The sequence below is a fragment of the Sturnira hondurensis genome, unplaced genomic scaffold (genome assembly GCF_014824575.4).
Source record: "Sturnira hondurensis isolate 20B ecotype Veracruz unplaced genomic scaffold, ASM1482457v3 Scaffold0013299, whole genome shotgun sequence".
NCBI lineage: Eukaryota > Metazoa > Chordata > Mammalia > Chiroptera > Phyllostomidae > Sturnira > Sturnira hondurensis.
In genome coordinates this window covers 4,987,883-5,001,230 of record NW_028085930.1, presented here as the reverse complement: position 1 = coordinate 5,001,230, position 13,348 = coordinate 4,987,883, and the positions used below count along the sequence as shown (strand labels likewise).

The 13,348-nt window shown below is 50.5% G+C and overlaps 1 protein-coding gene across 1 annotated transcript in view; it reads left to right on the top strand.

Moving 5' to 3' along the window:
* Positions 1-13,348, top strand: part of EPHB1 (EPH receptor B1) — a 415,980-nt gene that overhangs the window by 124,238 nt on the left and 278,394 nt on the right. Inside the window, exon 2 of the mRNA XM_037061235.1 lies at positions 3,424-3,488. Within this exon, the coding sequence (XP_036917130.1) occupies positions 3,424-3,488 (65 nt within the window). The remainder of the gene's footprint in view (positions 1-3,423; positions 3,489-13,348) is intronic.

Genomic DNA, 13,348 nt, shown 5'->3' with positions numbered 1-13,348 from the left:
CTGAGGGGTGATGCATTATCCTGGGGGCTTTGGGGGCTTTTTAGCTTTATGAGCAAGGATTCCCCCCAGCCCCAGCACCCCAGCTTCACAGCAGAGGGACCTGAAACCCAGGTCTGCCTGGCGGGCAGCGTGCTAAGATCTGAGGCTGTTGGTGTCAGGGAGGGATGATCTCTGACCTGCTGGGAAGCACCATTCTGTGTCCTGGTCCCCAACACTGCCACATGGGTTTGGTGGCTCCTGCCTCAGGCCCACCTGGCAGATGCATTTTAATCATGAAGATGAATTTCTTCAGAGCCTCGTGGAGTGTCTTCTGAGAAGTATATTATGCAAATTTGGTGTGTCATTATGATCATTATTAGTGCTGTGAAGTGGAGATGAGGGGGAGAGGGTGGGCTGCTCCACGCAGGCATCGGCCTCCCCAGCTGTCAGAAGAATCAGAGGAGAAAACAAACTCGAGAAGTCTGTTCCACTGCTTGTGTTCCTTCCGATGCGCGCGGGGTACGACTCTCAATCAAAACCCAGGCTCAAGTGGGCAAGAAAATGCAGCTTGCTTTATTCACCTCACTCCCTTCGGCTGGCAGTGTGAACCCAGTTGCACTGGGGTGGCAGAAATATCATCTAGGTCATAGGCAGGGTATATAGTGTGAAGTTGTGGAAGTGGGTGCCTCCCTGGCCCTGTTGGCTCCTGCCCACATGGGCACCCGTTTAGATGCCCTGTCCCGCATCTGACCCTTGCTTACTGTTCATGAAGTCACCACTGGGTGGTTCTGGCCCCCTTCATTAGACCTCAGTCAGGCCCTAAGTCCCCATCTGTGTCACATCAGCCTGGTGGGGTCACTTGCTACTATGTCACCACACTGGCGTGCTGGACATCCAAGCCCCTTCACCTCCATAGATTCCCACCACCATTTCTTCTCTGGGGCTGAGCACTGGGAGACAGGGGCAAAGGGAATCCCTTTTCTCAACATAGCTCCTCATTCATCACTCCTACTTTCATTCCCTTGGCCCTGCCCAGCAGGTGGGTCTGTTCCCAGACTTTTGATTTATGCCAGGAGCCCTTCCGCTTCCTAAGGGACCAAGATTTTAGAACCCTGCATCTGCATTCGTATTGCTCCACCAGCCTATACGGCACCACTGTGTGGATTTAAAAAGGTGCCCCTTGGGAACAACTGGATATCCACATGAAAAAAAATGTATATTTGATTTATACCTTTCACCTTTTCCAAATAGTAACTCAAAATAGATCACAGACTTATGTAAGAGAAAGATTTTTGTCCCTTTTGGTTATGCAAAGTTTTCTCAGATATGACACCAAACTNCTTTTGGTTTATGCCAGGAGCCCTTCCGCTTCCTAAGGGACCAAGATTTTAGAACCCTGCATCTGCATTCGTATTGTTCCACCAGCCTATACGGCACCACTGTGTGGATTTAAAAAGGTGCCCCTTGGGAACAACTGGATATCCACATGAAAAAAAATGTATATTTGATTTATACCTTTCACCTTTTCCAAATAGTAACTCAAAATAGATCACAGACTTATGTAAGAGAAAGATTTTTGTCCCTTTTGGTTATGCAAAGTTTTCTCAGATATGACACCAAACTATAAAAGAAAAAAATGGATAAATTGGACTTCATCAAAATTTAAAACTTCTGTTTGTTGAAAGACATGGTTAAAAGAATGAAAAGTCAAGCCACAGAGTAGGAAAAAATATTCGCAAAGCACATATCTGATACGGGACTTGTATTCAGAATACATAAAGAACTCTCTAAATTCAATAAGAACACAAGCCAGCCACCTTAAAAATGGAAAAATACTGGACACTTCACCCCCAAAATATACAGATGGCAAGTAAGTATGTGAAAAGATGTTTGATTTTATTCATTGTTGGAGACGTGAAAATTAAAACCACAGTGAAGTACCACTACACACCTGTTAAAATGCCCCAAATTAAAAATGACCGCGCCAACTGAGGTAAGGATGTGGGGCAGCTGGAACGCTCACACACTCCTGTGTTAGCCCCAAACTGGAACAACAGTCCGTGGCAGACGAATTGCAGTGTATCTATACAAAGGAATACTACTCAGCAGTAAAAACAAATGAGCTCTTGATACATAGACCATGATAAATCTGAAACAATTATGCTGAGTGAAAGAAAACAGAAAAAAACCCAGTATATACTACATGATTCTATTTATGTAAAATTCTAGAAAATGCCAATTAAGCTATAGTGACAAAAAGCAGATCTGTCATTGCCTGGGGACAACAAGAGGGTGAGGCATGGACTGGAGAGGAGGGTACAAAGGAACAAGGAAACTTCTGGAAATGATGGATGCATTTATCATCTTGCTTTTGGTGGTGGTTTCATGAGTGTAAATGTCTGTCAGAACGTATCACATTGTATACCTTAATTATGTGCAGTTGCCTGTATGTCATTTCTACCTTAATAAAGCTGTTAAAAAACAAAGGGGCTGTTGGATTTGCTGATCAGGAGCCGATGAGTAGTCTTTGGGGGGCAGTTTCTGTTGAGAGGTGGGGTGGCCAGTGGTAGACTGAAAAGAAAGAGAAAAGTGCCCTGTTCCAGGACACGTACTGCTACCTCCCCCAAAACGAGTGCAATCAACAGCAACTCTGTGATCACTGTGTGGAGATCTTGGCGTGTGTACAGTAGCCAGCCCGATGCTTCCAGGAGTCAGGGTGTCTGTCTTTCACTTAGTGGCCGGAGGGATTGGTAAGCAGGAAGCAGGCTGCGAAGGTCTGATGTGTGCATTTGTGTTCTGGGTGAGGACTTTGCCAAAGCTGTATGAGCCCCCAGCAGAGTCTTGGGGAAGGGGTCAGCCTGTGTCTGGGCCCAGAGGACAAAGGGACCTGCAGGAGGGCCCGGTCTTGGGAGGGTGATTGGAGTCAGAGGAGGGAAACCCACTGTCCTTGTGGAGAACAGCTGAGATAAGGGTGTCATCCCCATAGATGCCCAAAGTGAGGGCACAGGAGAGGAGGGCAGGGCCAACAGGACAGGGTGAGGAGCAGCCCAGTGGGGAGGAACAGGAGAGAAAGAAGTCCCAAGGAAGGAGTGGAACTTGGCTATTGGATCTACATGACCCTGGAAGAGCCTTTCGGTGAATTGTCGAGGGAAGAATCCGTGTCTGAGGGGTAAAGAGGTGGGTGGGTAGATGACTTCATCCCACACAGGTGGCCAGAGGTCGTTCGGGGCAGGAGCGGCAGACTCGGCAACAGGAGAGACCTGAGGTCTGCGTCCAGCTCTGCTGTGAGCTGTGTCATGGGGGCAGACCTGTCCCCTTCTCTGCTTCCCAGGGGGGCCCAAGGCTTCTATCATGGACATTTATGGTGGTAATACCTTCGTGAACATAAAGGCCACTGTCCAGCAATCCTTCTGACTCACCAGATTTTCTCTGTTTGATCCACAGAAACTTTAATGGACACCAGGACGGCTACCGCAGAGCTGGGCTGGACAGCCAATCCCACATCAGGGGTAAGTGTCAGACCCTCCCTCCTCCAGCCCTGCTGGGTAGTCCTGGGCCTGCAGGATGGCTGTGGGAGCAGCGCCAGCCTAAAGCCGCACCTTTGAGGGGTGGAATATAGGTGTGAGTGGCTGGGTCCCCTGCCCATTCACAAAAAGGCAACACCAGTGCCTTCAGGCCTGAGCCATTCCCTGGTGTGGTGATGCAGACCATCTCTTGACAAAATCCTTCAGGGAGCTGGCTCCCGGTGACTAGGGTCATGCCCTTGTGGGAATAGGGGCAGTGGCTGCCAATAGCTGGGCACTCAGGCCAGTGATGCTAGGGCAGATCAGAGCTCTGAGATGCCCATGGGCTGCTGAGAGGACAAGAGCATGAGGAGGAGCTGGAGTTCAGAAAGGCCGAGGTTCTGTTCGCCCAGAGCTTGCCTTAGAGAGGTGTTCTTGATTTAATTGCTCCATGTTCATGCACCCGGACAGACTCAATAGCTACAAAAATGGAACAGCCTTGAGGAGCTCATGGCCTCCTGTGGGGACCACCAAGTTCACAAATAAACTGAAGCACATCTCTGCTTTGTGGCAGTGGAGAGATTAACAGGCAGGTATGGGCACAGAGCTGGGAGTGGGAAACTTCAGAGGAAGACGAAGAGCCTTTATAAGCTTGGTTTTGTAGAACGAGACTGATACTGGTGAATGGGGAATCTGCAGGGATATCCCAAGTAGGAGGAATAGTTATTAAAGGGATGGAGTCATGAAAAGACGAAAGAGAGAAGAGTTTGTGAGTCTGCGATATGGCAGAGTGTAGACAGTTCTGAGTGGGCTGGGTGCAGATTGGAAGGTGGCACGTAGGGAAGGCTTGAGACTGCCCCTGGATTTTATCCTGAAGGTAATGAAGAGGTCCTGGGCGGGAGAATAAAGCAGTCACACTTGCTGATGAGATTGTGGAGAACAGTTGTGATAAAAGCATTTAAGAAGCTCTTTCAGTTGTCTTGTGTGGGTCAGGAGAGCCTAATTAAAATGGCACACTCAGAGGGCAGTTTGAGTGAAGCCAAGGGGGACACACTGGCAGCATTTGGCAATGGATGGACTGTCAGGGGAGAGGGAGGAGGTGGAGATGGAGTTCAGGTGCCTGGCATGGGAACTGCATGGCTTCATCACAAAGGGAGGGGGCAGGAGGGATGAGTGGGCTTTTCATTCCAGCGGAAGGGTGAAGTTGGCTGGGGCAGGGTGACCCAGGCTTTGTCATCTGTCGTCACACCTCCTCTCTCCTTCCCTGCCCTTGGTAACTTCTGCCCAGGATCAAGGTTTGATCTGTACTCAGTGGTATACACCGCGTCCCAACAGATCTGGTTCTCCTGCAGGGACAGCTCTAACTGGCCGTTAAGGTCACAGGGCAGCCCTGCTCTCCCCTGTGCACTCTCTCCTGGGCTCTCAACAGGAAGCCCACCAACATTTACAGAAGCACACTGACCCAGGTGCAAGCCTTGGGGTGGAAGGGCAGGGACTAGGATGAGCCGGTGTTTCCCAAAGGGAAGGGGTGGGGCGGAAGAAACCCTGCTGGGAACACTGGGCAGCTAGGGAGCCCTTCCTACTCCTACTGGAGACTTTACGCAGAGCTGGTCAGAGTTGGCAACTTCTCAGGTTGCCTGGATGTTAAGATCTTGCCATTCTTTTACAAATGTATTGTTTGAAGGCTTGAATGTTTTCACAGGCATTGGCATGATTTATGATGATTAGTTTTCCCCTTGATTTTTGGAAACACCACTGGTCTTCTTTAAATTCCTGATCTTCTTTCCCAAGGAAGATTGTCTTTTAGGGAAACATCCAAAATCAAGTGATGCCCTTTAGGGCAGCAGCTGGCTGGGTTGCTCTCTGCTTACTCCCTCCCCCCTAATTTCCCTGGCACCCCTACCCCCACTGCCGGTTAGCATCACTGCTCAGCAACCCTTCCCTGACATTCTAGTTCTCTGTCTCCTCTCTGGAATGTACAGCCAGTTTTGCTCCTGGCATCCTAAGCAGTTTCAGAGCCTTTCTGGCAGGTAGCTGGCAGCAGGAGGGTCAGGCCAGCCCTCAGCCTGGGATGGGAGGGAGGATCAGAACTCTGCTTCCATCCCAAGCCCTCTCCGCATCATCTCCCTCTGTTCTCATCCTGGACAGTTGCCTTTGATTCTGTGAGTACAAGAGCGGCTCCCAAGTTTGTGTCCCTAGCCGAAGCTCACATATCCAGCTGCCACGTATCTCAATGGATGCTAATATGCATATTACTTTCATGCAGTAATGGCTCAGGAAGGTTCAAACAGAATTCACCTTCCTCTCCTTCTCCCTTCCCTCCAGCCTGGGCTCCATCTGAGCATGTTATAAAAGCCAGAAACCATTGCCATCCTTGACTCTTCCTTTATCATCTTCAGGCCTCATCGCACTTGGCCCGTCCTCAGGAAGGCCTCTGCTGTATCCCTGACCACATCGGGTCCCCATCACAGGTCCTCTGGAGGCTGGAGAGCTGTTCTCTATAGCACTTTTCACAGTTCCAAGCTTACATCTTTGTGTGTTTATATTAGATTCATTTCTTTCCCTCCCCCCACCACCCTTTGGCTATGCTGTAACCTCCAAGGTGTCTAAGGCTCTGCCTGTTTGTTCACCCTTGGAAACTCCTTCACTCCATGATACTACATGACAATGTGTGTTTGTTGAAAGTTTCTGATGTGGGTCATTCTTGAAGATGGGGAATCCAGGAGGAGGAACACGTTTGGGCGGGGAGAGGCTGAGTTCAGTTGGACCTGTTGAGTTTGAAGTGGCGCTGGGGCACCTGCAGAGAGGGGTGCTGTCAGCATCTGACTTGTGGGCAGCGGGATGAGAAGGCAGCCCCACAACAGAGGGAAGGGGCCTGTGACTGCGGTCTCCCAGGGAGAGTGTCTGGAGGGAGAGGAGCTGGCAGCTTTGGGTGGATAACCTGCATTAAAGTGTCACATACAGAGACAGGAGCCTGAAAGGGGACTGAGGCGGTAAGGGGACTGGGAGGCAGGAGAAAACCAAGAGGTGGGCCTCTCACAGAAGCCAAGGGGTGAGAGTGTCAAGGGGGGTGAAGGGACAGAAGTGGCAAATGCTGCTGGCATTAAATGTCTCCACTGGGCTTAGTTACTACAGACCCTGTTGGTGACTCCCTTGGAGGATTTCCGAAGGGACAGGAGTAGGACAGAAAGCAGAGAGTTGAAGGGTCAGTGGGGAGGTGGGGAGATGGAGACAGCAGTTTGCGAAGGGAGGGGGGCCAGCACCTGGGAGATGAGAAGGAGGGACCTGGAGGAGCTGTGGGCACATTTGCTTTCGTGGGGAAGGGCCTCCTCTCCTGCTGAACTAGCAGGACAGAGATAAGGTGCCTACAGAGAGATGTCAGTACTCAGGTGTGGTGACAAGCCACAAAATAGAAAATTCTTTCAGCCTCTTCTTTCTGAGGATGGAAGTGAGGTTCAGGGAGTGAGGAGTGCAGAGTCTTAGGTTTTAGGAGGATGGACAAGGTTTGCAGTAACAGCTGCTGTTGCCGAGGTGGAGAGAGGCTGGCCCGATTAGAAGGAGTATGGCTGGTGGGGGAAGGGCCTCGCCGTGACTGCAGGCTCCCTTCAGCTGTCTGTCTGTACCTGGAGCACGTGTGGCAGTGGGATCATCCTCAGTTGTGCAAAAATGGGGGGCCCGGAGGGATAAGGGGCTGAGGATGCTGGCGAGAGGGGGTTGGCTTCTTGTATCATGGACTCTACTCAGCAAGAAAAGTGAAGCCAGATGGGACTGACCATTGTGACAAAAGACAGGGCCCAGACAGAGTTCTAGCGAGAGGACTCTGGAGGAGGACCCTGGAGGAGGACAGAGGCTGTGGCCTTGAGTCAGCGCCTGGATTTAAAACCCACAGAGTACTTCTGGGTAACGAGGAGGTCTGGAAAGTGAGGTCAGGGCCAGGCATTTGAGACACCAGGAGGCTGGTTGGGTGGTCCATGTCTTCCTGGGGCCCAGTTGGGGGAGAAGATGGGGCTCCCCATCCCAGATGGGGCTCCCCATCCCAGATTGTCCCCAGCAGTTGGGATCCCATGTGTTCATGCTTAAGATGGAGAGGGTGGGTATGCATTGTTCTGGTAGCCTGGGCATTCCCAGAGAACTGGGCTTGCTTTGTCCCTAATTCCGCCAGGGAGACAGCTGTACCCTGCCCACAGTGTGGGGCCTGTGAGGTGGGCTCCCCCCAGGGAGAGGCCCAGGGGCTTTTCCTGTTGTGTGACTCATTGGGTGGGGTGTCTTCAGTGCTGTGCTTGAGAACCGCCAGGTATGAGAAGGGGGTTGGATGCCCACCCACATGTAGCCCACAAACTGTTTTCAGTTATATTGCTGGGAAGTGGATCATAACATTGCATGTGAAAAACAAAGTATTTATGCTCAAATGCAAAATGCTGCTTTATAATCTAATTGCTGTTTTAATTTAGAGCCTTTTGATTTAATCTGAATCAGAGGCCATGTGGTGAGCAGAGAGAGAAAGTCACAAAGACATCTAGGAAGTAGCAAATGCCAGGGAGGGGCTGAGCTCCCACCAAAAGGCGCCCTGGGGCCCCTCCCTGGGGCTGGCTTCAGTTAACTCTCCCAAACCTTCGCTTTCAGTCCTGCTGTAAAAGGTCACCTGACCTTGAGGTTGCAGGATTTCTAGGCAATGGGGTGGGTGGGGGGGGGGGTGTTTAGTGAGGATCCATGGTGAACACTCAGTTCCAGGTCCAGGTGTGGGCAGCACACTATGAGCTGTAGTCTTTAGGGTTGCAAGGTCCCCTCTCAACAACAGTCTGCCCCAGTGTCTAGATGCTGTCTGGCCTTCTCCAACTCGTCCTTTTCCCTGACCCTCCCTCCCTGGATACTTTCTTGTCCCTCAGGTGTCCACTCTGTCCTCATCTCCTGGGGAGCCCCCCTGGATACTCTTATCTCACCAGGGCTCCGCTAGGTACCCTCTTCCTGAAGCCCAGACGGTTTGGTGCCCAGTTCTAACATACTGCTCATCTCTCACATGTCGATGTATGGTCTCTACCACTGGCCAGGGAATGGACAGCATCATTGCTGGGTCCCCAGTGCCCAGTACTGGCCCAGCAGGGGACAGGTTCCAGTAAAAGCTTTTTGCCTAAATAAATGAGGAAGGACCAGAAAATTTTGAGCCTTCTCTGTATTTTCAACCCAGAGTTCTGAAGATGGTTAGGATTTAGGTTTATTGTAGCCCAATAAAATGTTTATTGTAGACCTCTCAACACCAAAATAGTTATCAATATCTCTTTAAAGAGCTTGTTTGTGTAAACAGAGCCACCTTGCCCGAGATCAGAGTGATAAAGGAGACCAGGATACCCACCAGAAGGTTCCAAGGTTCCAAGGTTCAAGGTTCTGACACTGGCTGTGATGGATTAGAAAGGCAAGCCTAGTCCACCAATAGTGAGGTTTTTCAGCTTCCTTACTGGAAATCCAAACCCAACATTCTTCTTCTTTCCAGGAGTTTTGCACAGGCTCACTGGCTTTTGCCACCTGAGCCACCGATGGTCTGGGTGTGTATAGGTGTCTGTGTCTGTGGGACATGTGACTGACGTGTAAACATCTACCTGAGTCATCTTCAAAGAGTGCTCCATGGGCTTCCAGACTCCAGTGCCGCCTGTGCTGCCCTTTGGAGCCCTCTTCACGTCCCATGACAGAGTCTGTTAACTACTTTATTACTGGCAAATCTTCCTCATGGGCAGTGGGATTTGAGAAAGGAAAAACGGAAAAGGAATCCAGAGCCAAGCCTGAGGATCCTTCAGGATGAGCGAGCTGTGTGTGTGTGTATCTGTGCTTTTTGTGTGTTTCTATATATGTGTGTGTGCATATCTGGGTGTGTGTGTGTGTGCACATGTGATGTTAAATGAGCTGATTACAATTTATGCCTCAGTAGGCAGTTCCCAGAGTTCTGGAAATATCTTAAATGATGGGAAGATTACTGGACTAAGTGGAGAGCTTCCAGAGGAGGCCACTGTGAAGGGAACAAGCCCATTTGAATGTCTGTATCTGGTAAATTACCTTCCAGCGAAACATGCATGTGTGCCTACAAGAGCGGCCACACTGGGCCTTAGGGTACAGCCACCAGTTGCTGTGCACGTGTGGACCCTCCTGGCTACTTGGCTGTCATCCCTGGCTGTCTCTTCTCTCCCTGCCTGTCGGCTCCTCCAGGCACCCTCGCCAGCTGCCCACATCATGGGAACAAGGAAAGCACATTCAGGAGAGAAATCCACTCTAATAACATCCCATTTGTTCCAAGGCCAAGCAAGCTCAATTGGAATTTATCTGGTCTGATGGGTGAAGAGTTGATGGAGGAGCAGTGAAGGCTCAGGCCCTGTATCAGATGAACCCAGGCCCTCCCAGCTCCGTAGCTCCCTGGTTGTATGATCGTGGGCTGCCACCTAGACTGTTTCACCCCTCTGCTTAGTGGGGTGAGGATGGACACTGTTTAGTATGAAACAACATGGGGAAAAAGTTTTCCTCAGTAAACGTTGGGGAGTGTTAGCATAGTACTAACCCTCTGAAGGGCTGGATTTCCTCTTTTCTTCCTTTGATGACTCAATCATGCTAATTAAGATAGCAAAGTATGAGCTAAATTAGGCAAATCCAAGAGAAATTTAGGTCTGGGCAAAACAATTTTGTGAATGGAGTTTTACATACAGTATTTGAGTTTCAGGCCACACCAGGGGCAGGCAGACAAAAGGAGACTGTGCTGGTCATCCTCCCTCAGACCGGGACTACCGCCCGTGACTTGGGGGCTTTTGTCCATTTGGGTCGTGGATTACTGGGGGCTACACTTGCGTCTCAGTCAGGGCTTTCTGGTGGCCAGGGGCTGAAAAGCACAACTCAGTCTTCAAGGAGGCATCCTGGCCTCTGTAACTGAATGGTACAGGGGCTGATTGATGGGCTGCATGTGTTGGCTGGTCTAGGTCCTTAGGATCCATCTTCCTCTCTGCATCCCCACTCTTTTTTTCTCTCTGTCTTTTCCCATCTCCTTTCTCCTCTCCCTACTTACTCCACGATGGTGGCTCCTTGTTGAGCCTCCTCTTTGTCACAAGAAATCTGCACCCAGCTCCACCCCTTACAACCCCCTTCATCCATGTTCCTGGAGAAGAACAAACACCTCCTTCCGGTGCCCCCAGCAGAAGCCCTGGAATTAGCTCTGAGCAGACCTACCGAACCCACTGGGCTGGAATCCCATCCCGATTCTGATCCAGGAAAAACAAAGTGCTGGTCAGTACTCCCAGGTCCCTTGCTGTGTGGGGCCCATTGCAATCCTTGGGACTGAAGGGTGGAAAGGAGAGTTTCCCAGAAGGAATTGGGATAAAGGTACCAGAAAGATAAATAGATGGTAGTTAGGGAAAGTGAAAGCCTAACTCTGCATCACAGGCCCTAAGTGCCATGCGTGCAGTAAACCTTACCACGGGCCTACTTCATAGATGAGGAAACTAAGGCACAGGGAAGCTCTTCAGTTATCCACCATTATATGGCCTGCAAGTGGCAGTGGCGACATTTAGTCCCCTGCAGGCTGCTCTCCTGCTGACGACCATGCTGTACCATCTTTCCCCATGAAATCCTGCTCACCACAGTCTCTCCAGACGGTGGCTCCTGAAGAACTCCTGGGAACTGCTATGGGCTCCTCGAGTTCAGGCTCAGGATATAAAACCTGTGTTCTCACGGTACGAGACAGGGAGGTATCCTTTTCTTGAGCTGTCTCCACTGACAGGCCCTGCCTCCCAGCCAGCAGGCCTCTGACCTCCCTGCCCCTACTCCTCCCCTTCCCTCCCCTTCCCTCCTCAGGTAAACCCCTGAGAGAAGTCAGAGCTCCCCACCCTGGGCCTCCCACCCACTCCATCTTTTCTCTCACTACCAAAAGGCCTGTAATTAGGAAACATTAGCAGGCTCAAAACAGCTTTCATACCTGAAACATCCTCTGTAATTGCACTCAGCAGTGCTCTTCCCTGGCTATTAATGTCACTTTTATGAAGCAATGAGGAACAAAACACCCTGAGGCACTTAAAACATTTTTTATATAATACTCATCTTTTAGGACTGGAAGTTTAAAGTCACCTGCCTGACAGAGTCTGCCAGACAAAGCCTGGGGGGCTCTGGATGAGAGCCCTGGAGCAGGGCCCTGGGGAGATAGAAGGTGGTCCCCGAGGTTCAGACGGTGCTCTGGGAGGACGGGGATGGCCTTGGGGTCCCTTGGCTGGCACTGGGGGGGTCTCTGGGGGTGGAGAGGTGGGCCAGGTGAGCGGCTAGGGCACCATTCTGCCTGGCCTCCTTGTTTGTGGTTGCTGTCTCAAAGGGCTTTTATGTGAGATCTTTTCGTGGGCATCTATGTGCCTCTAATAGAGAGATGAATGGAATGTTACAGAGGACCAGTGTCATTGGGCACCATGTTGATTATTGCATTGGTTACAGAAATGCATTGGGTGTGACTGTGCACGTGTGTATGTATGGCAGGGGGTGGTATGGGTAGAAGGGCAAGAGACTGATGGAGGTCCAGGTGCTTCCCCCGCTTGCGTATTAAAGAATTTTGGGAGTTAGAGCGGTTCACCAGAATCTTACTCTCTGGCAAATTTATTTTTCTTGTGCTTGGAAATGGCTCATCAGCAGAACAGGAGATGTTTGTGTCCGTAGAGTCTGGGAGAGAATCCCAGAGGTCACCCAGCCCTCCTCATTTGTCTGAACAGAGAAGTGTCTTTCCTCTTCTCCAAAACTTTCCCCAGGAAGGCAGTTCCCCTACCACAGCCCTTATGCAAACCCTGGAAACCTTTCTTCCGCTGGGACATGAGCCTGTGAACCCATTGCCTGATGGCAGTTCTTCTGAAGTTGAAGGTGGAAGAGGCTCTCAGGGCCAGGGAAGGAAACAGGGCCCCTGACCGTGGAACCTGGATGCAGCCAGGTTGGTCAGCAGGAGCTCGTTGCCCTCACGCCTGAACTCATCGTTCCCTTACACTGGTTGCCTTGGCGAAGGAAAGAAATATACTAGTGGGGAAGACAAAGTATTAGAAGGAAGGTAAGGCAGAGTTAAGAGGCCTAGAGAAGATGGGCAGGAGGAAAACAGATGAAGCAAGGGGCGTCGAGTGGGCAGAAAACATACTGGGCAAAGACGTGTGGGGACCCTGAGAGCCGGGCTTTGGATGCTGCCTCTGGCCTTACCTCCAGTTACAGCCAAAGTATGGGAGTGATTTGGCTTAACCCTCACTGTACTTTGGTATAAAGGAGCAAGCCCAGGGTTTAGGATCTAACGTCCTGGGCATATTTCAATTTCCTTCTAAGTTCTTTAACTTCCCTGAGTCCATTTTCTGTCTCTATCACAAGGGTAACGTAAGATCTTATTTTTAGAGTGGCTGGCAGGATCAGTGTGTTGGCCTCCTTTGTGAACTCTAAAGCTTGGTCAGTACTGCTTGCCCTGACTAGTACTAAGGTCGCAATGACTCTCGTTTGAAGGACTTACCTTGCATGGGATGAGGATGGGAACTGATTTAGGGGGACCCTGAGAACAAGATCGCATTCCAGTGAGTCCGTTAGGTTATGGCTCTTTCATGAATATCCTCAGAGGTTGCACCCTGTGATTAATAACAGTGTTGTTATTAATAATAGTGATAATTACTGCAACTACTAGTTACCAATAATTAAGTGCCAGCTGTTGACCAGGCACTGAACATTACTTGTATTAACTCCCTGAATTCCCACCAGGCCCCTGCCAGCCAGGTGGCACTTGCCCCTGTTTGCAGAGCAGACAGACCCTGAGACTTGGGATGATTATTCAAAATCACGGGACTGCTCAGCAGTTTCACTGAGACTGACCCCAGACCTGTCTCACCACAAAGCTC